At 44.1% G+C, this 19,227-nt stretch overlaps 1 protein-coding gene across 3 annotated transcripts in view; it reads right to left on the reverse strand.

Moving 5' to 3' along the window:
- Positions 1 to 18,904, reverse strand: part of CCHCR1 (coiled-coil alpha-helical rod protein 1) — a 28,491-nt gene extending 9,587 nt beyond the window's left edge. Inside the window, exons 1-11 of one of the 3 annotated variants that reach the window (XM_089515005.1) lie at positions 18,769 to 18,904; positions 15,886 to 15,972; positions 14,398 to 14,602; positions 11,628 to 12,138; positions 10,429 to 10,571; positions 10,228 to 10,348; positions 10,029 to 10,139; positions 7,097 to 7,246; positions 5,777 to 5,887; positions 4,622 to 4,728; positions 3,361 to 3,473 (exon numbers count right to left, since the gene is read on the reverse strand). In XM_089515005.1, the coding sequence (XP_089371131.1) occupies positions 3,361 to 3,473; positions 4,622 to 4,728; positions 5,777 to 5,887; positions 7,097 to 7,246; positions 10,029 to 10,139; positions 10,228 to 10,348; positions 10,429 to 10,571; positions 11,628 to 12,138; positions 14,398 to 14,602; positions 15,886 to 15,955 (1,642 nt within the window). In that variant the 5' untranslated portion in view covers positions 15,956 to 15,972; positions 18,769 to 18,904. Of the gene's footprint in view, positions 1 to 3,360; positions 3,474 to 4,621; positions 4,729 to 5,776; positions 5,888 to 7,096; positions 7,247 to 10,028; positions 10,140 to 10,227; positions 10,349 to 10,428; positions 10,572 to 11,627; positions 12,139 to 14,397; positions 14,603 to 15,885; positions 15,973 to 16,150; positions 16,418 to 18,406; positions 18,428 to 18,768 lie in introns of those variants that run through there. The other 2 variants (XM_089515024.1, XM_089515014.1) reach the window with 2 other exon arrangements.
- Positions 18,905 to 19,227: the final 323 nt, after the last annotated feature.

A 19,227-nucleotide genomic window follows, 5' to 3' on the forward strand; every position in this document is an offset into this window, starting at 1 on the left:
TTAAGGGCCACAGTATAAAATTTTCTTTATAAAGAAGAAAACCTAAAATGAAGCATGGAAATCCTACTTTCCACCTTTAGACGGGATAGTAGAAATACTAAAACCGACATCTCCAGAATAAGCATATTGGACAAAGCTAAAGTAATCTAGAATGCCTAATCTGGGGTGCTCTGACTACCAAGACATTATCTCAGAGCAACAAGTTTATTGGTTGATGAGACTCCCTTGTTCAGGTCACACACACACACACACACACACACACACACACACCTGTTGATTTTCTTGTCTATCGTGTTATCTATCATCATATCTCACTAAAAGCAAATAATGGGTTTTCTGTATTTCTACAAAAGCTAAACTCCAATATCAGAGATATAATCTGAAAGGCCTACTTTGCTCCTGACAGCTTAGTACCACAGTATATTTTTACAACTTTTAGATTTGTGTTCTAATATTAATTACTTTTCAACCTGACATGTTTCTCTGTCTAATGTGATGGTAAATTTTAAAGTGCAGGAACTCATAATGACCGTTTCCATGGCTACAAGGAGAGCCCAAAAGCAGGCAGCTGTGTTGATTCATTTCAACAAACTGGTTGTTGATCAACATTCATATCTATCAAGATCAAATCTTTTGTAAAGTGAACAGGTTTTAGTTGTTTATTCAAGATCAAATTATCCCAAAATCTATTACAGCAAAGGATAGGTAACAACAACTAGCATGTGTGGATGGGTGAATCTGTTACAGCAAAAGCAGCAGAGTCTTGTGGCATCTCAAAGACTAGCAAGTTTCATTTGGCATAAACTTTCTTGGACTGTAAAGCAGACTGTGAGTTACCAAAGCTTATTCCACATAAAACTTCTCACTTATAAAAATGCTGTAAGAATCTTGGTTTTCACAATTCATCATTGCTGAGAAAGTTATTCCTCTTATCCCAACACACAGTTAAAGTTTGGACAACAGAAATCTAAAAGGAATGATAAAGCCTAATGGCAGATAATATCATCATCCATGCTTATAAAAAGGTTATAAAAGTGTTATGATCCTGCAAGACCTGGGTTCATAACAATCCTGACCATCACATATTCAAAAAGGATATATAGTACAATCCTATCACAAGCAGAATAACCTAAAATAACAGGAGATGCACAAAAAAGAGACAAGTGTATTCTGTAGGGCAACCTTCCACAACTGGCTGCCCTGCACTTAAAAGTTTTGGCTCAGGCTACAAATGAGAGGTAGAGGTTTGGTACTTTTACTGAAGTCTCTGGCATAACACTAGCTACACTATGGTGACCCACAGAGTAGTGTTGTTGCTGAGGCAGAAAGAATCTGCATATAAGTTTCTGCCAACCAGCTGGAGAGAACAACAGGAGAGAAAAGGAACCCAATATCCTACATGGAACATGCAAAAAAGTTACACACTATGTGGTATACCACCAAAAAAATGCAGATTATATGCAGAGCTGACAAGCTGCTGACTATGCAATTTGGGATTCTTTGTACAGCACAGAGCAGGATAGGAAACATTCTTCCTGCTGAAGCCCACATTAGCTCTTGAAAAACATCAGGGTTCACATTTCAGCAGTGAGATGGGACTATCTAGAATAGGCAGATTTGTCACAGCTGGTTGTACCACTCCTTCCCAATCCCGGGAAGGGAGTAAGTGCTGTGGCGCATCTGGGCTCGGAGACGAGGGTTCTCCCTCCTCCGGCCCCGCCAATCTGGGGGTCCCTGCTTGTGCCACTGTGCGGACTCGCCGCAGGGCACCCTCAATCTGCGAGGAATCCCCGGACATGCCGGGGCTCTCCTCCGCGTCCTCCATGCTGTAGCTCCTGACTCCCTATCTAGTCCCGCACTCGGAAGGAAGGGAGGAAGGAGAAGGAAAGGATTATTATTATTCTTGTTTGTAAAGATGGAGAAGGAGAGAAAGAGGAAGAACGACCTATCTGGAGCAAGGCAGGAACAAGACTGGAAGGTCAGGGGCGTTCCCTCCTTGACATCACCTGCAACTTCCTAGTCCCTGCCTATTGGAGCGAGAGGAGCGAACTAACCCAATTGAGGATTCCCTCCCTCCATCGCTGGAAAAAGGCCAAGTCTCACCCATAGCCCTTGGGTCACAGGTACCTCACTTCCAGCCTAAAACATCTAAGGCTATTGAAATCTTGCATGCCAGTATGGAGGTATGTTCATGCTCTGCAGATTAAGGTATGCAAATAATTATGGGATTTCCTTTGGCATTTCCTTTGCATATTTATTCAAAACATGTATGCTTCGTGCTGAATCTGTCTCTGAAGCTTTGCATTCTTTGGCAATGAAGAGTGATTGCAGTGATAAAAGCAGGGCAAGTAGGCAAGAGTGTGCAGAGATTCTAAACAAGTGAGAGATCTATAGCATGCTACAAATATACATATCCTGTGTACCAGATCCATTGCAGCTTACTCCAAACATTCTGGGAAGTGTAGGTTGATAAAGGTGTCAAAATCTCTACCTTAGCCTTCCCCAGACTGGGGCCCTTTAGATATATTGTACTGAAACTCTCATCCACCCCAGCCGTCTTGGTCATCTGCTAAATTGACTGATGGGGGATAATAGAATTAGTCAGCACTAGATAGAGGAGAAGTACTTCTTTCAGTATCCCTGCTGTTACTCATAAAATTACAGCTCCCTATCTACAGAGAATAACTTGAATAGCCTAGGTTTCTGTGTGCATTTACTCAAAAGCTAAGGCCAATGAGATTTACTGTCAAATGTACATAAGATTATAATGCTGGGCTGTAATTTCAAACAACTGCATCAAACCATTTGAAAGAAAGGGAAGAAATCCTACATATGCTGGTTTGAAAGTGAAGCCCATTAAACTTAGTGGGATTTACTTCTGCTTAAAGATAAACATGCACAGCAAAGGACTGGATTGTTTGTGTGTGGATCCAAATATATCATCAAAAAGAATGGATCTGCCTGAAAGTAATCTGAAAAATCTCTGGCATGATGCAAAGAGAAATTATGTTAATAGCAACTTTTACCAGCCATCAAAAGAAATGGGCATCAGTTCTTGTGAAACTCATTAACTTTTAGGGATATAACCTTGTAAATGATGTGGTCTGCAATTATTGGAATTAAGTGCTTCTATTATAAAATTCAATATTCCTCTAAATTATACATGTATACAACTATCTCAAAACTAATACCCAAAGAAAGATATTTTAACATCAGAGGTGATTTACCTTCACGAATCATATGGAAGTAATTGGGCCTGGTTTGGGAACAGTTATGCCACATAAAAATATGATAGTTAGAGTGTGGTTATGGTGGTGGATTGCATTACTCTTGGATGACTTTAGACCTCTGCACTCTTACCCTGGATGGTGTCAACTCTCTTGGCCGCAAAAGCAACTCTGTTTCCCAGACCCACCAGGCGTGACAAGGCTGCTTTCCATGTCTCCTCCTGTCCCAGCAGTTGCTGGCTTAGCCTGTGAAGTAACAAGATACAGACAACTGGTTAGATTACTGTTGTGAACAGAATGAGGTACCAGACAGGCCACTGATCCAGTATGGTTCTTTCTATATTCTTATGCATCTCATTTTGGAAATTAATGAAGAGCAAAGATTTCTTTGAGAGTCAACCAAGAGAAAGACTCTGAAAAAAGCATGATTTTTTTTCATATCACAGAGGTGTGAAACATAAGGTCCTAGAGTCCTAATGAGGAAGCAGAAGGGATGGATGTCCTCAAGTATCCTTCCTGAATTCTGAACAGTGAGAATGTAGACCTCACCCTAAAAAAGGCAAGCTACAGGATTGTTTTTGTAACCAATTAAGTAGTTAGACTTAAAGTCAATTATTTCAAAAAGCTGAGTAGTCTAATTAAATGGGAATGGCTTTTTTTATTAATAGCTCAAAAGGACTAATTAACAATAAGGACTAATAACCATTGCAATTCAGTCAGCAGATACCAGAGGGTGAATTTATAATAAGAGATCATCATTCTTTTCCCCTTGCCATTTAGTGTGGCCCGCTGTTCAGTTGGATTGAAGCTCCCATAACCCAGGCTTGTGATGGAAATATTGTTTAAAATATTGTAGTGGTTTTTAATGTATTTTGGGGGTGCTGAATTAAAAAAAAACACAATAAAATTTTCATATCTCACACAGATATTTTTATCAATTCATTTCTTCCTCAACTTGATTAAGTGCAGATGGTGATATTCCAATGCAATTTCTTTTAGCACTTTTGAATGAATTTTTATGTTTGTTATCAGTGAACTGAAGTGTTCTGAAAGTCTATTAGAAGATTTTAACCACCTGCTTAATCTTTGCCTTACAAAAAGAAGGATGAGAGAAAGACAGCAACAGGAATGACAACAACCAGTCAAGATGGCATTGAGAAGTACAGTTTAAGAGCACATAAGATTACACTACAGTGATACCTAAGAAAAGGTATTCTTGAGGATGGATAAGGGAATTTGACAAAAAAAAAAAAAAAGACTGAGAAGCTTTTCAAACAAACCTCCTAAGTGTGGAAAGCAGAGACCCACTTCAAAAGAAGATAACCAAAGAATTATGAAGTGAAGTAATACTTTATGGAGAGTGGGAGACCCCCTTCATTCTTGCTTTACATTACCTGCTGACAAAGTCACCCAGTCCCTTAAGGGCACTTTCAGCAGCCTCTGCCCTTTGTTGAAGTTTCTGTGCTAGTTCCTTTGAGCGCAATGCTTCTGCCTGGAGAGTCTGGGGGGGGGGGGGGGGGAAGAAAGAAAGCTCAAGAACAATACTGCCTCTTGACATGGACAGTCTGCAAGAACACTTTTTAACCTTTGTACAGACAAAACAAAACTTGCAAGACTATGATCCTGGAGGAATTCCAGGCCTAATGGAACATGTGAATAAAATAAAATCCTCCAGCACAACTCTGTCAGGAGCTGAACACAATCATGTGGTAGGACCTAGGGATTCCCACAGAAAACACTTCTCTAGGCATTTGTAGGTCTGCCAGCACTATTCTATGGTCAACTTCTGGCAGATGTTGACCACAGATTTAAGCTGGAGGAACTAGAGCAGGCCTGCACAACATACATGCTGTGGATCACAAGCGGCCCGCCAAGATATTTGCAGTGCCCTGTGGCCTCAGGTTCACCCCAAGCCTCCTCTCTTGCTCACCCATTCCCCCTCCTCCACAGCCCAGCTGTGTCCTTGGGACAAAGCTGGGCTGTGCAGCAGTGGTTGGTGGCAGCAAGTGAGGGGGGCTGCCTTGCCCTCACCCCACCACTCAGATCGCCCCCCCATGCCCTCTGAGTTCCGTGAGGTGGTTGATACACAGGGCTCAGAAGGCACCAGCTCACCCCCCATGCTCTCCAAGTCCCTTGGAACTGGGAGGGTACCACCACTCCACCTCCCCCAATGCCCTCCAAGTTCCTGGGACTGGGAGAGCACCGTCTCACACACACACCCATGCCCTCCACGTCCTGAGGACTCATAGAGCACCACCTCACAGACACCCAATGCCCTCAAAGTCCCAGGGACTTAGAAAGCACCACCTCACCCCCGCCATGAGGTGGCTGTAGTGTAGGGCTCCAAGGGCATCTCCACCTCTACCCCCCATCTGCCCAAAGAAGTCAACCTATTTTAATTTTGGCCCCTGCCTACTTCCAGGTTGTGCAGGTTGGACCTAGAGATTCCTAGAGAAGGGTTCTCTCAGATAAAAAAGTGATATATTATTTTCCAGTTTCACATTGGTCCTGCAGCCTTAACCCCAACAAATGTGAATGGCCCACTGTACCTTGTTTCTCACTTGCTCCACATTTGCCTCAGCAGTCTTGTTCTCCAGGCTGTGGAGTAGGAGTGCCACCTTCTGTTCCCTGGACTCCACTTCTTCATCTAATTCTTTTATCTGCAGGCAAAGAATGGAAATCTCATTTGTCATTGCTTAACATTAGCATAGCCCTTACAAGTGTTGAAAACTCTGAATTGTAAGATCTTATTTGTGAAATGTAAGATCAATCAATATTTTTATTCTCAAGAATGCAGATGGAGAGGGTGTGATGGGATGTGGGTGAGACTGGGGTGCCCACCATCAACACTTACTTGGTCAGAGTCGAGATGAGACCAATGCCTAACAGGACAGCCGGTGGAACTTCACCCACTGCCATCACCCACCCAGGTGAGTGTTAAAACAAGAGTGAGACCTGATGGGAGGGGCAACAATATGAGAGCAACTGGCAGAGACAACCCCAGAACACTTGGAGCTGGGATCAGGGCTGATTGAGGAAAATAGTTGGGGCAGGGCAGAAGGTGGAGAAGGAACGCAAAGGACAGCAGAGGTGAGGTGCAGGGCGAGGTGGACGCAAGGAGAGGTAGCAGTAGCTCAGTACAGGGATACAAGAGAGGCAGACATGGTGAAGGAAACGGTAGGAAGCTGTAATGCCAGAATTTCTCAACACTGACATGGAGGTGGGATCATCAAGTGGGATGGTGAGAGACTTAACCCTACAGCTGGGAGGGGGTGGGAAGGCCCAAACAGAAAGTGACTGGAACTCATACCCAGACAAGACAGTGGCAGGAGTTCTAGCAGAGCTAGGCTGTCACACAGGAGGGGACAGCTGGAGAGGCAGTGGAGAACTGATCCCAGAGGGCTGCCTAGAGTGGGCTGGGCACCAAAGAAGGTCCCAGGGGACTCCCAAGAGGACTGAAAAGGCAAACTGGGAAGTCCTTGAGAAGGAGATGAAAGGGAAGACCAGAGGTTGGTTGATCTAAAAGCAATGATGTCAGAATATCAAAAGGATGCCATTTTCTTTAGTCCCTGGAGAGGGGGATAATGGTTCTGGTTCTAGTTTTAAAAAAGTGACTGTTACCTTGGGGGGACTCTCCCACTTGGCTGTACCCTGAATAAAGCAACACAGCAGAGAATGCCATTGGGATATTGATTACTGTCTGACATGGATCCAGGAGTAAGAGGCAACCTGTCTTAAGCGCCTAGGCATTCTGCTTTCAAACTCTTCAACTTAGCCACACTTCCATTTTCAGAAAGTCCAGGATTACCATTTCTCTCTGTTCTGATCTATGCCTCTTTCGAGTTCTCTCCCCCTATTCAAGAACATACCTTCCAGTCTAGCTGTTTAGTGGTATTCCTGTGACTAAGTTCCTGGGATTTCAGCTGCACCAGAAGAGAAAACACTTTCTCTCGCCATCGGGTCAGCAGTCCCTGGAGCTTCTGAGATGACTCAGGCTGAAGAGGGTCCTGGAGCTGCACCTGAGAAAGGATTCAAACACAAAATCAAATGTGCCATAGCAGCTGTTTTGGAAAGTGACTTAAAATTGTGACAGCTTTACCTGACAAAAACATTAGAACCGCAGTTTCCCAGAGAACAATTCCCAGAGTTAGAGGGAAGTTATGACAATTTGTTGTTGTTGTGTGCCTTACAGTTGTACCTGACCCTAAAGCGAAGCTAACATGGGATTTTCTGGGGCTGAGTGTGCAACTCGCTCAACATTACCCAGTGAGTTCCATGGCCAAGTATGGAACTGAACCCTGATTTCGTCATAGTTCAATGCTCAAACCACTTCACCACATTGGCTGACAATTACATGTATTTAAAAACAGCCTAAACATATAGTGCTGACAGGTCCTAAGAGTCATATTCTGTTTTGGTTCCCCTAACAAAGGAATGATAGAAGTGTCATGGCTGGTTCCTATGGAATCCTAGGATTTGTAATTTGCTGAGGCACTAGAACTCTCTGGCAGAGAATTTTAAGTACCTCATAAAACTACAAATCCCAAGATATCACAGTTAAAGTGGTATCAAAGTATATGGTGTAATGTGAAAGACACCGTTCTTAGGCCCTGTACAGATGGGCCCTTTGCGGCGTGTCCACGGCGTGCTAGGGTTGCCTCGGGGCGGTGCGTGCACATGCCCCGCAACCCTAGCACGTCATGCATGTGCCGCCGTTATGCAGCGCCATACAGACGGCGTGCGTAACGATGATGTCGCAGCTGCGCCACCTCCAAACGGTGCCGCAGCTGTGACATAACTGTGCCATCTCTGCCGCTTTGCGGTGCCGCAAAAAGTAGCCGCTTTTTGGAGTTCCTTTTCTGCTGCGCAGCAGCACCACAAAATTTGTATGCTGCGGCACTCCTGCACCACAAAGAGAGGTGCCGAGGAGGCGCCTCTTTCTGGTGGTCTGTACCCCGCCTTAGTTTCTTTCTTAGCATCTGAATTCATGTTCACATTTTCTCTCTCTGCCTCATGGTTCCTCCAACCAAGTGTGAGCTATTTGACACCATGAGCAAAAGGAGTAATTGTTAAGGAAAATGCAACATGGGATATACAGTGAAAGAAATAAAACATGTATGTGAGAGTCAGGATGACTCAGCAAAAGCAATTAGGAGCCACACAGGTGTAAATGGTAATGGAATTAGCAAGTCCTAAATGCCAAGGACAGAAATGCAAAGTGGATAATTGAACACACCTGAGAATTGTTAAGTGGTCAAGGTGAGATGATGAAATCATTAATTGTAGGATGAAACAAGAGAACCAATGAAAATGGTTGTACACGCCCACTGGGTGGAAACTGACAAGAGTGGGTGGTGTTTTCCAATGACTATAATAATTGCTATGAATCCCAATGTACTTTGTGGGTAGTAGTGGAGTTGTGTTGGATAGTTTTGGAGCTGTATATAGTAGAATAAAGTAGATCTTTTATACAAGACTACTGAGTTGTCTGGTGTCTTGAGTGAAGATACAAGAGCCAGCTGGATCCTGAAGAAGTGTGAGGACTTCTGTGGAAGCAAGAGTGAGAAGGCTTGGAGAGTTTGTCAGGGTCTTCAGCCTATTCTCTGTAACTCTGCTGCTTTAGAGCAAAGCTTTAACCACTGGCCAAAACTGGTCAGCGCCGGTGCGTAACAAGGTGGTGAGTTCGAGCCAGAGGTGAAGAGCTACAACTCCCATCATCCCTGACAGTAATATCCACTGGGATGCAGATTGCCATGTATATAATTAAGGTTTGGAGGCCCACTCACAGAGCCTAGAGCATATTTGCTAATGAGAAAGTTGAAACCTCAGAGTATGTACAATGCTTTCCAGCGAATATCTCTCACAACAGAGAAACCAAAAGAGAACAATACAGTCATGCCATGAAGAGGACAAGAAGAGGGGCCTGAGAATATGGGAGGTACAGAGCACAGGACTTCATTTGACTATAGGACCCTGCCTTCTAGAACAGTAGGAGGGCCTAACATGTCCTAGACATCTCTCCTCTATTGCTGGAAAGAAAAAGCCTACACATGCACAAGCACACATGCACGGAATGAGAATGGGGAACAGAGACCAATTCCCCTGCCCCCTCAAAAAGCTTTACAAAGGCGCGTTACAGACCGCCCAGAAGGGGCAGTCTCGCGCCGCTGCTAGTTGCTGCTTCCAGGAACCACAGCATCCAAACTGCGCGGTTCCCGGATGCAGCAAAGAAGCGACGAAATGGCACTTCTTCTTCCGCCCCGCCACATCCGGTGCACGACGTGCGGATGCTATGCATCCAGCATGTAAAGATGGTGGCGCCCGTGTGTATAGGGTGCTGCCATCTTTACGCCCTCGTCACGTGCTAGGGGTGAGGCCAGTGTGGACGCTAGGTCCTCAGCCAACCCCTAGCATGTGACGGGGGTGCCAGAAGAGCCCGTCTGTAACGGGCCAAAGCAACTATTACATTGGGCCCCACCAACTAACTGCCAGCATGTTTCCTCCACCTTCAGGAATGCATCCCTCAAAATAGTTCTGGGGTTGAATCATGCAACCATCCAGATGTTGTTAGACTGCAGCTCCCAGCATTTCTCTCCTTGGCTATGACAGCTAAGAATGCTGGATGTTGCAATATAATGACATCTAGAGGGCCACACAATTCCCACCCCTAACTTAGTCCAACAAAGAACACATTTCATTTGTTTGAAATAATCTAGTCTTTGGGATCAAGTGAGACCATTTTTGCCCATTTGTTTATATCTTTAGGGAACAGTGCCCTTAGCCATCCTTAAGCATAACTACCTTTTTGTTAAGCTCTGTCTCCTGTAGCGTCAGGATATCATTGAGGGAAGCCAGGCGAACCTGCAGAAGCTCCGCTGTAATTTTCAAAGTATCTTTTTCATCTTCCAGTTGCTGAAACAGAGGATAAATAGTGAGGTCTTGCATATCCATACATCCATGCAGAAAAGACTGTACTTGTTCCTTTCTCTCTAAGTCTCACCTGTACCCTGCTTCTCAGCTGTTCCTGCTCAGAATTGGGTTGCCTTGCCTCCTGCTCTCCTACATACGTCTTCAGCTGCAGCACCAAAGCATTCTGGGAGGCCAACTCTGCCTCAGCCAAACTGGAAGAAAGAAAGCAGACATTGCCTTTACCTGGAGACAAGATCAGTAGAGGAAGGGAGTCTAGGAGAACCAATCCTACCTGAGCTGGCTCTGGAGAACATCCCTGTCCTTCCTTAACTGGACTGTCTCCTTATGGTGTGTTTCCAGATCCTGTTGTAGTATACACACCTGATGCTTCAGAGAGGCCACTTCAGCTCCATGGATTTCAGAGAGCCTGGACAACTGTGAGAAAACAAGAAGTCCTATGATGAAGCAACAATACAACTGCCCACTCATTTTATTATTGTATATTGAATCTGTGTGCAAGCATCGTGTAGTGGTCTGAGTTCTGGACTAGCACTCAAGCAAACCAGAGCTCAAATCCCCACTCAGTCATGGAAACCCACTGGGTGACTTTGGGCAAGTCACACTCTCTCAGCCTTAGAGGAAGGGAATGGGAAAACCCCTCCAAACAAATGTTGCCAGGAAAGCCCTATGACAAGGTTGTCATAAGTCAGACATGACTTGAACGCACATAAAAACAACTATACTAAATCTCACTGCTTTATAATGAAGCCTCAAAAGTCATGCTTTCCACAAGTCCTGGTCACAGGATGGAGAAAAATAAGCCCTCCAGATGGATTTCAGCTACCTGAAGCCAGCATAGACAAAAACCAGGGATTGTTAGATCTGTATTTATTTATTAAAAGAGCCTGTGATGTTCTGTCTCCATCTAATAACCAGGCTTCATGGATGAACCAGAAAGAATTTATTCTAGCAGATCAGTACAGAAAGCCATTCCTTGTCAGAACTGGCTAAGAAGTGTTAGTTTCACAATTATAAGTCCCTGCAAGCACTATCCCCTGTCAATGCTTACATTCTTTTATCAGGCCAAGTAACTTTGGAGCTTCTCAATAATAGACTATGTCTGAAACTCCCATCCCCATAGTTAGGTCCAGCAGCTGCTGATAACAATGAGAATTAACAATTATAAAAACCTTAAGCGAATACAGTCATATCAAGACTTCCCATATGTGGACTTGAGATCAAAGGACGGGAAGCCCCATTTAGATGCCGCACACAGAAGCACACCCCATTCATCTAAATGGGGCTTGAGCATGCACAGAACTCACTTTATGTGTGTGTGTGGGTTTCCAGAATGGATCACCCAGGTAAAGCAAGGGTCCACCGTATAAGCATTATCAATAACATCAAACTTTAAAATCATGGCAGAGGGAAACTACATAGGAGACCCTGACAGACCTCCATTTCCCAGAATGCTTTTCTTTCGCCGCTTACCTCTACCTGGTGCTGCTTGACTACTGTCTGAAGGCACTCCTGAGCCCTCTCTTCTTGACGCTTCTGCTCATCTTCTGCCTCTTTAACCACTCCTTGCAACTCTCCCCGTGCCTGTCCAAGTTCACGGCCATACCTTTCTCTGATCAACTCAAGCTCTTCCTTCAGGGAATCTGCCTCCACCTGACTTCGCCTCCTAAGTTCCTCAAGCTCCTTTCTCAGAGCCTCAGTCTCCAGTCTGCTTCCCTTCTTGGCTTCTTCCAGTTCTGTTTTCAACGTGGCAGCCTCTGCCTGGCTTCGGCTTTTGAGCTCTGTCAGTTCTCCTTGGAGGCTGACAAGGGCATTTTCCCGACTAGCTGCCACTGCCTCCTGCTGGGCTGAGGCAATCCGGAGGGTGGTAAGCTCAGCTTCCAGCCTCTGGATCTCATGAAGCTGGTGAGAGATGATCTCAGCCTGTTGGGACATGGCTAGGGTGCGACACGCATTCAGAGGCTCAGCTTCTCTATCCAGGGACCTGTAAGGTAGAGAAAGATGTCAGAAACTCCTGCCATGTCCAGAAGATACCATTCTAGGTATCCTTACTTAGGATAAAGGTAAAGACTCCACTGTGTTTCCCTTTACGTCCTAATAACCAAATAATGATTTCTAGGCAAACAAAAAGATGACCATACAAATATAACAAGTCAGACCAAAATAGTTGCCTGATAGAATGCCACATTGGGTACTTATCATGAAAGTGTATTCTGGAATACTAGACAGGAGGAATCCACAAAAAGAGGGGTTCACCCTGTTACCATTCAGAACAGGCAAGGAAACAGCTGATATCATCACAAACCAAATGGATCTCCAGCAACAGCCATTTTAACAAGATTAAAGAAATATAGATGCTCCCTCATAGACAAGGATGAAAACTCAGAAACCTGCCTGGATGATGTAACAGCAACCAACAATGCCCCCTTCAACAATAGAAGCCAACGAGAGAATACAGATAAGATACAAGAGGGGAGACAAAGGAATTACAAACCCAAATGATGAATAACAAACAAGAATACAACAAGAACAAGGAGTTAAGCAATGGAGTTCTGCTCTGGGCAGAGGCAAGGAAGAAGAAGAGCCCTCCCTTCATCCACCATCTTGAGGGAGAGAGGGGCAGGCTAGCTCCAACAGGGCTAGCTTGAAAATAGAATGCCCTCCCTGCAGTCCATCTGCCTTGGTCCAGGCATCAGAGGGAGAGAAGAACTGCTGGACCTGATCCCCTCCCCCTCACCATTCCCTTCTCCTTTTGTTTCATGTCTTTTTAGATTGTAAGCCTGAGGGCACGGAACCTTCTATTATCCCCTCTGTTGTAAACCCCTTGGATTCCCAGTGATTGGGCGGTATATAAATAAATCCTATGATGATGATGATGTTACCGTTACTGACCTACAAACCCCTAAATGACTTGAGCCAAGGTATCTGAAAGACCTCATCCTCCCATATAAGCCTGACAGAAATTTGAGATCTTCCAAGGCAGCTCTTGTGTGTCCCCATATTTTGTTAAGTTAGTAATAATAATAATAATACATTTTATTTTTACCTTGCCTCTCCCACAGAATCGAGGCTGCTTACAGTCAGAATAAAATACAGTATAAAATACATCATTCATTGTTTGTTTTATTTTATGGAAAATAATAAAGAGATTTAAAAAAAATACAATGATTGTAAAATATATCCCATTATGCCCTCCCTCTCACCATACCATAAAACTACCAATTTATCAGACAGTCAAGACAACAAACAGTCAAAGACAGTGATAGAGAAATTGGTCATTTTTGCTTGTTCTACATAATAATCTGCAAGTTAAGTTGGTCAGCATGTGTAACAGGCCTTTCTCTGTAGCAGTGCCTCGACTGTGGAATGCCCTCCCCGAACATATTAGGCTGGCACCATCTCTTTTAAAATGGCAGACAGCCAAACTGTGCTTTTAGGAGCTTTTAAAGAGTATTTTTAATGTGTTTTTAAAATGTTTTTATCTTTGTATTGTTCTAATTGGTTTTTATTTGTCCATTGCCTTGGGAACCCTTCTGGGCCAGGAAATGATCCAGAAATACTTAAACAAAACAAAATAAATAAATAAACTTAGCCAACAACTAAATCAGGGCTGATTATTGAAGGCACTCCTGAACTCTTCAAGCTATTCGGGGATCTAGTTCCCACCATCTTTTTCCAGACTGGCCAATGGCAAGGGAAGATAAGAATAAAGATTCCATCAACTGTTGCAAGCCCTATGTTCTCCAATCCTAATCTAAATATAATGATAAAACCAGGGATCTTAAAAATTGCATTCCACAAATAAGGTATCATTACATATTAGGTTCTTTGCACAGTGTAAGAACCTGTGAGGATTATCTTTAAAACGTGTGTGTGTGTGTTTGTGTATTGTGTGCCTTCAAGTCATTTCTGACTTATGGTGATCCTAAGGCGAACCTTTCATGTGGTTTTCTTGGCAAGATTTGTTCAGAGGAGGTGTGCCATTGCCCTCCCCTGAGGCTGAGAGCATGTGACTTGCCCAAGGTGGTTTTCATGGCCGAGCGGTAACTGAACCCTGGTTTCCAGAGTTGTAGCCAGTACACCGTGCTGGCTCTCTATCTAAAAATAGGACAGACACATATAGGAGGAAAAAACCCTACAAGCAGGAAAATGTTTCATTGTTGTTTTTGTTTTATGTATCTGCATCACAGATTATGCAGTTAAATGGATTGACAGGAAATGACTGATACACACGATTGTTTACCTGCTTTTGTTTCCAGTTTCTTCCATCTTCTCCCCCTTTGTGCTCCATCTATGAAGTTCATCCTTCAGCCGCTGGTTTTCTCGCCTGAGTTCAGTGGCCTCCCAATTAGAGAGAGGTGTGGCACTCCAGGGCAGCGCAGCAGGCACTGCCAAAGGAGGTGCTGACCGGCTTTGGAAATGTGAAGGTGGGATCAAGCCTCTGGGCTCTAAAGGAGAAACAGAATAGTAACTGGACACTAAAGCTACAGTCAGATCTATAAATACTAGAAATATGGAGAACTGGATTTCCTCTAGGACAGGGGTAGGCAATCTTTTTGAGCCGGGGGCCGGGTTGCTGTCCCTCAGACAACTGGGGGGCCGAAATAAAAAATAAATAATTTTTTTTAAAAATTAAATATATAAATAAACCAGGAAAAATGTAGGACAAAATTTTCAAATGGAAGATACTTTTTTTTTAAAAAATGGAGGACACGTGTAAAAAATTTGCTGATTTTTAAAAAAATGTTAATATAAATGCATGTTTCTGAGGCTTCTATAGACAATTGCCCCCCAAAGGCCCCGGCAGCAATCGGCGGCAGGACCGGGCTGGGGCTGGTCCCAAGGCCTTGCCGGGCCGCATCCGGCCCGCGGGCCGCAGGTTGCCTACCCCTGCTCTAGGAAATACAACAGATAAGCACTACTGGGGTTCATACTATCAGGATTTGTGCCGGATTAATCCATATTGTTGCCAAATTTGGACAGCAATTGCAAGATAATTGGGTACTGTTGCCCACAAAACAGTATAATAATAATAATAATAATAATAGGTTTTATTTATATACCGCCCAATCACTGGGAATCCGAGCGGTTTACAATAGAGGGGATAACAGACAGTTCCCTGCCCACAGGCTTACAATCTAAAAGACACGACACAAAAGGAGAAGGGAATGGTGAGGGGGGGAGGGAATCAGGTCCAGCATTCTTCTCTCCCTCTGAGGCCTGGACCAAGGCAGATGGACCGGAGGGAGGGCTCTTCTTCTTCAGGCTAGCCCCTGATGGAACTGCGCCAGCCTACTCTCTCCCTCAGAGGTCACACCAAAAAATAATAATTAAAAAATAAAAATTAAAAGTCTGCAGCCAAGTGGAGATAAATGTAATAATGCAGTGGCAATTATGTGCCACTCCAAATATTGTTCAGCTCCCAGCATTCCTTAACATTGGGTTAGTGCTAGGTTTGCTGTGAGCAACAATCCAAAGGCAAAGTATGTGCTCTATGAATGGCCAGCTTAATAACCAAGCTGTCTGGTACCTGAGCTTTTAAAGAAGTATTCAAATGCACCTCCAATGAAACATATCACAATACAGTCCAAAACAAAGGCCACTATGATACTAATAATTACTGGTAGGCTGTTCAGGACACTCATACTCTCAACTTTCCAAATAAGAAAATCAGCATTAATAAATATGTCAGTGTGTATAAGGAAGAGATCACAAAGGTCCCCTTTTTTACCAGTGGCTCTTGGGACTCCGAACGCAGCAGGAGGGTCCAGCTGTTTGTCTGAATCTTTCCTTCTATCCATGGTCCCAAGTCATAATCCTTCAAAAATATACAAACAACATTTATATGATTACACTGGGCATATTGAAATTTGAATCTGTCTTCTTCTTAAACAGCAGGTCGACATCATTCTGAATAATAAAAGGTGTGTAACAATGGCTCCACTATAAATCAGTGACGTATTCAGAGGTGTTTAAAAAAACAAACCCACACCTACCCTCCGCTTTTGACTACTTCATCCAATCACAGAGGCTGCTCTACAGAACCAACTCAGATCCAGCTATCATCCAAATATGATATCACTCTGCACAGATTACCATAGTCCCCAGAATACTTATGCCTAGGCAGAAACCCAGAAAACCATGTCTTCATGAGCACTTTCTAGCTTCCACATAGGCAAATCCAATGAAGTTCATAACCTTCAAATAACCTCTGGATGGGTTGACCTGCCTGTCACTGTCCTATCCTTATATTTCGAGTTCTATAGGGTGCCTTCCTTGCTTTCAGTACAGAATTCTTTCATTCTACGATCAGCCTTCCGCATTTGAGGCTTTGGTTATTTGAGGTTTTGATTAATATGTTCTCTTTAAGAATCTCTAGATCCTCCAGTGCAACTCTGCTGGAAGTTGACCACAGAGGTGTGCTGGAGAACCTAGAAGTTCCTAGAGAAAACACTTCTCTAGGCATTTGTAGGTCCTCCAGCATGATTCTATGATCAACCTCTGACAGAAGTTGACCATAGAGTTGCACTGGAGGACCTGCAGATTCCTAGAAGGGTGTTCTCTTAGAATGAAAAGAATGGTACAGTATTTTTTAATTTGTGGTTTTTCCACATTCACGGGGGTCCTTCACCCCTAACCCCAGCAAATGTGGAGGGACCACTGTAGAAGTAGCCTTTTCTACACTGTTTGAATGTTAGCCATAGGAGTTTATCACATGGGAGGCTAAGTGCCTAAATCCCATGCAAAAATGGGATTTAAATCCAGGAAAAATCCCGCAAAAGCATTATCATGAGGGGCACTGAGCATTAACACAAAAATAAACCACACAGAAAGTGTCAACGCTTAATGCCTGCGACGTCATGTGAAAACGATCCCGCTTTTGCAAGATTTTCCACTTTCTGTACATGTAAATGCGTGACGTCGCATGAAAACAATCCCACTTCTGTGAGATTTTTCAGTTTCTGTACGTGTCAGTATGCGAAGTCGTGTGACAATGACCCTGCTTTTGCAAGATTTCCCTGTTTTAAATCCCGTTTCTGCATGGGAAAAACTCGGTGTGATAAACTCCAAAGACTCTAGAGAACAGGGTTCAAAGCCTTGCTCTGCCATGGAAAACCCACTACATGACCTTGTGCAAGTCACACTCTCGGCTTCAGAGGAAAGCAAAGGCAAACCCTGCTGTGAATAAATCCTGCCAAGGAACCCACAATAGCCTCGCCCTAGAGTTGCCATAAGATGGGAACAACTTGAAGGCACACAACAGCAACAGCTCCTTTGCATTTTGCGGCTATGCAGAACAAACACAGTGAAACATCTGGACCTTGTATGGCATTTTGTGAAAAGACCTTTATCACGGTGTGCCTTCAAGGCGTTTTCCAGCTTGTGGCAACCCTAAGGCAAACCTATAATGCGTATTTTTGGCCACGTTTCTTCAGAGGAGGTTTGCCACCTCCTCCCTCTGAGGCTGAGGGAGTGGCTTGCCAAGCGGGTCTCCATGGAGTTGGAATTGAACCCTGGTCTCGATTCCAAGTCCAAAAGCCAAACCACTTTCTGCTTGATCACACTGGGGGGCAAGCGGGATTAAACTAGAGGAAACCAGGAAATGCCTGATGTTTATCACATGACATTTCCTGGTTTTCTCTAGTTTAACTCTTGTTTAAATCCCGTTTGCCCGCTAGTGTGATAATTAAAGCAGTTTGTTACACTGGCTCACTTTGGCTCAATCCCTGCAGCTCACACAGGAGCCTTGCCAGGAAAATATGGGCCGCCTAAGCAACCCACTCCCGACCTCAATGTAGAAATGTTGATGGAATCGATGTTTTAGGGGAGGGAGGAAATAATTGGGATTACTGTTGTATTGTATGGATTTTTTTTTATTCTAAACCGCCTCAATCCTCATCGAGAGGCAGGGTAAAAATACATATGTGTGTGTGTGTATGTGTGAATATATATATCTACAAGGATTCATTATCTTGATCGTTCTGATTGCTATTTCCGTGCTCCCCCCCTTCTGTTTTTATTTGTTTATTTTATTTATAGTATTTATACCCCGCTCTTCAGCCAAAAGGCTATCAGAGCGGCTTACATTTTTTAAAAATTAGACATTTCTGGATTTGTCACCTTTTGTTTTATTACTATTATTATTTTCCTGTTTATGTTTTTTCATATACTATTAATAGTGTTACTGCTTTTTTCTATTATTATCATGTGTGTGTGTGTGTATATATATATATATACACACACACACACACATGAATGCAGTTTGACACCACTTTAACCACCATGGCTCCATCCTACAGATTCTTGGGATGTGTAGTTTTTGTGAAGCAAGCACCAGCACTCTGTTGGCAGAGAAAGCTAAAGACCTTGTGGAACTACAAATCCCAGGATTCCATAGGATGGAACTGGGGCACTGAAAGTGGTGTCAAGACTGCATCGTTTCCACAGTGTAAATGCACCCCTATTCCTCAGTAGAGCCTCCCTTTCTTTTTAGTGGCTCCCCTCAAGGCCCCTCCCCTTTTTTTACAGTATCGAATCCCTAACCCCCCCCCCCGCCGTTTCTTCTCATTGGTTCGTTCCTGCCCCCCCTCCGCGCTAATAGGTCATTCCAAACCTTCTACCAACGGTCACTAACGTTCCTTCGAACGTTCAGGTCCCATCAACTGCTCATGCGCGCCATCGGAGACCCCCTAACCGTGGAACAGCGTCCGAACTTCCAAGGCAGCGAACGCAGGCCACGCCCACCCGAGAGCGCTAAGCCAATGAGAAGGGGCGGAGAGGCATAAATTAAGACAGTGCGAGATAGGAGGGAGGGAGGGCTGAGGAGAAAGGGAATCGACTCCACCCCCCATCGATCAGCCAATCAAAGAACGCGATGACCCCTCCCTTTCAGAACCAAAGGAGAACGTTTGTTTCACCCCTGGTTTCCCGCCTCCTGACTAAAAAGGGCGCCCGCGGAGCCTGAGGACACGCCCCCTTTTGTCAACCGACCAATCAAGAGGCTGCCTAAACATCACCTTCCCATTCTCAAAAGGGAGATGGCAGTTAGGGTTATTGTCAGTTAAGAAGTGTC

This window comes from Sceloporus occidentalis, unplaced genomic scaffold (assembly GCF_023333645.1).
Source record: "Sceloporus occidentalis isolate IW3139 unplaced genomic scaffold, rSceOcc1.0.p SCAF_1, whole genome shotgun sequence".
Taxonomy (NCBI): Eukaryota; Metazoa; Chordata; class Lepidosauria; order Squamata; family Phrynosomatidae; genus Sceloporus; species Sceloporus occidentalis.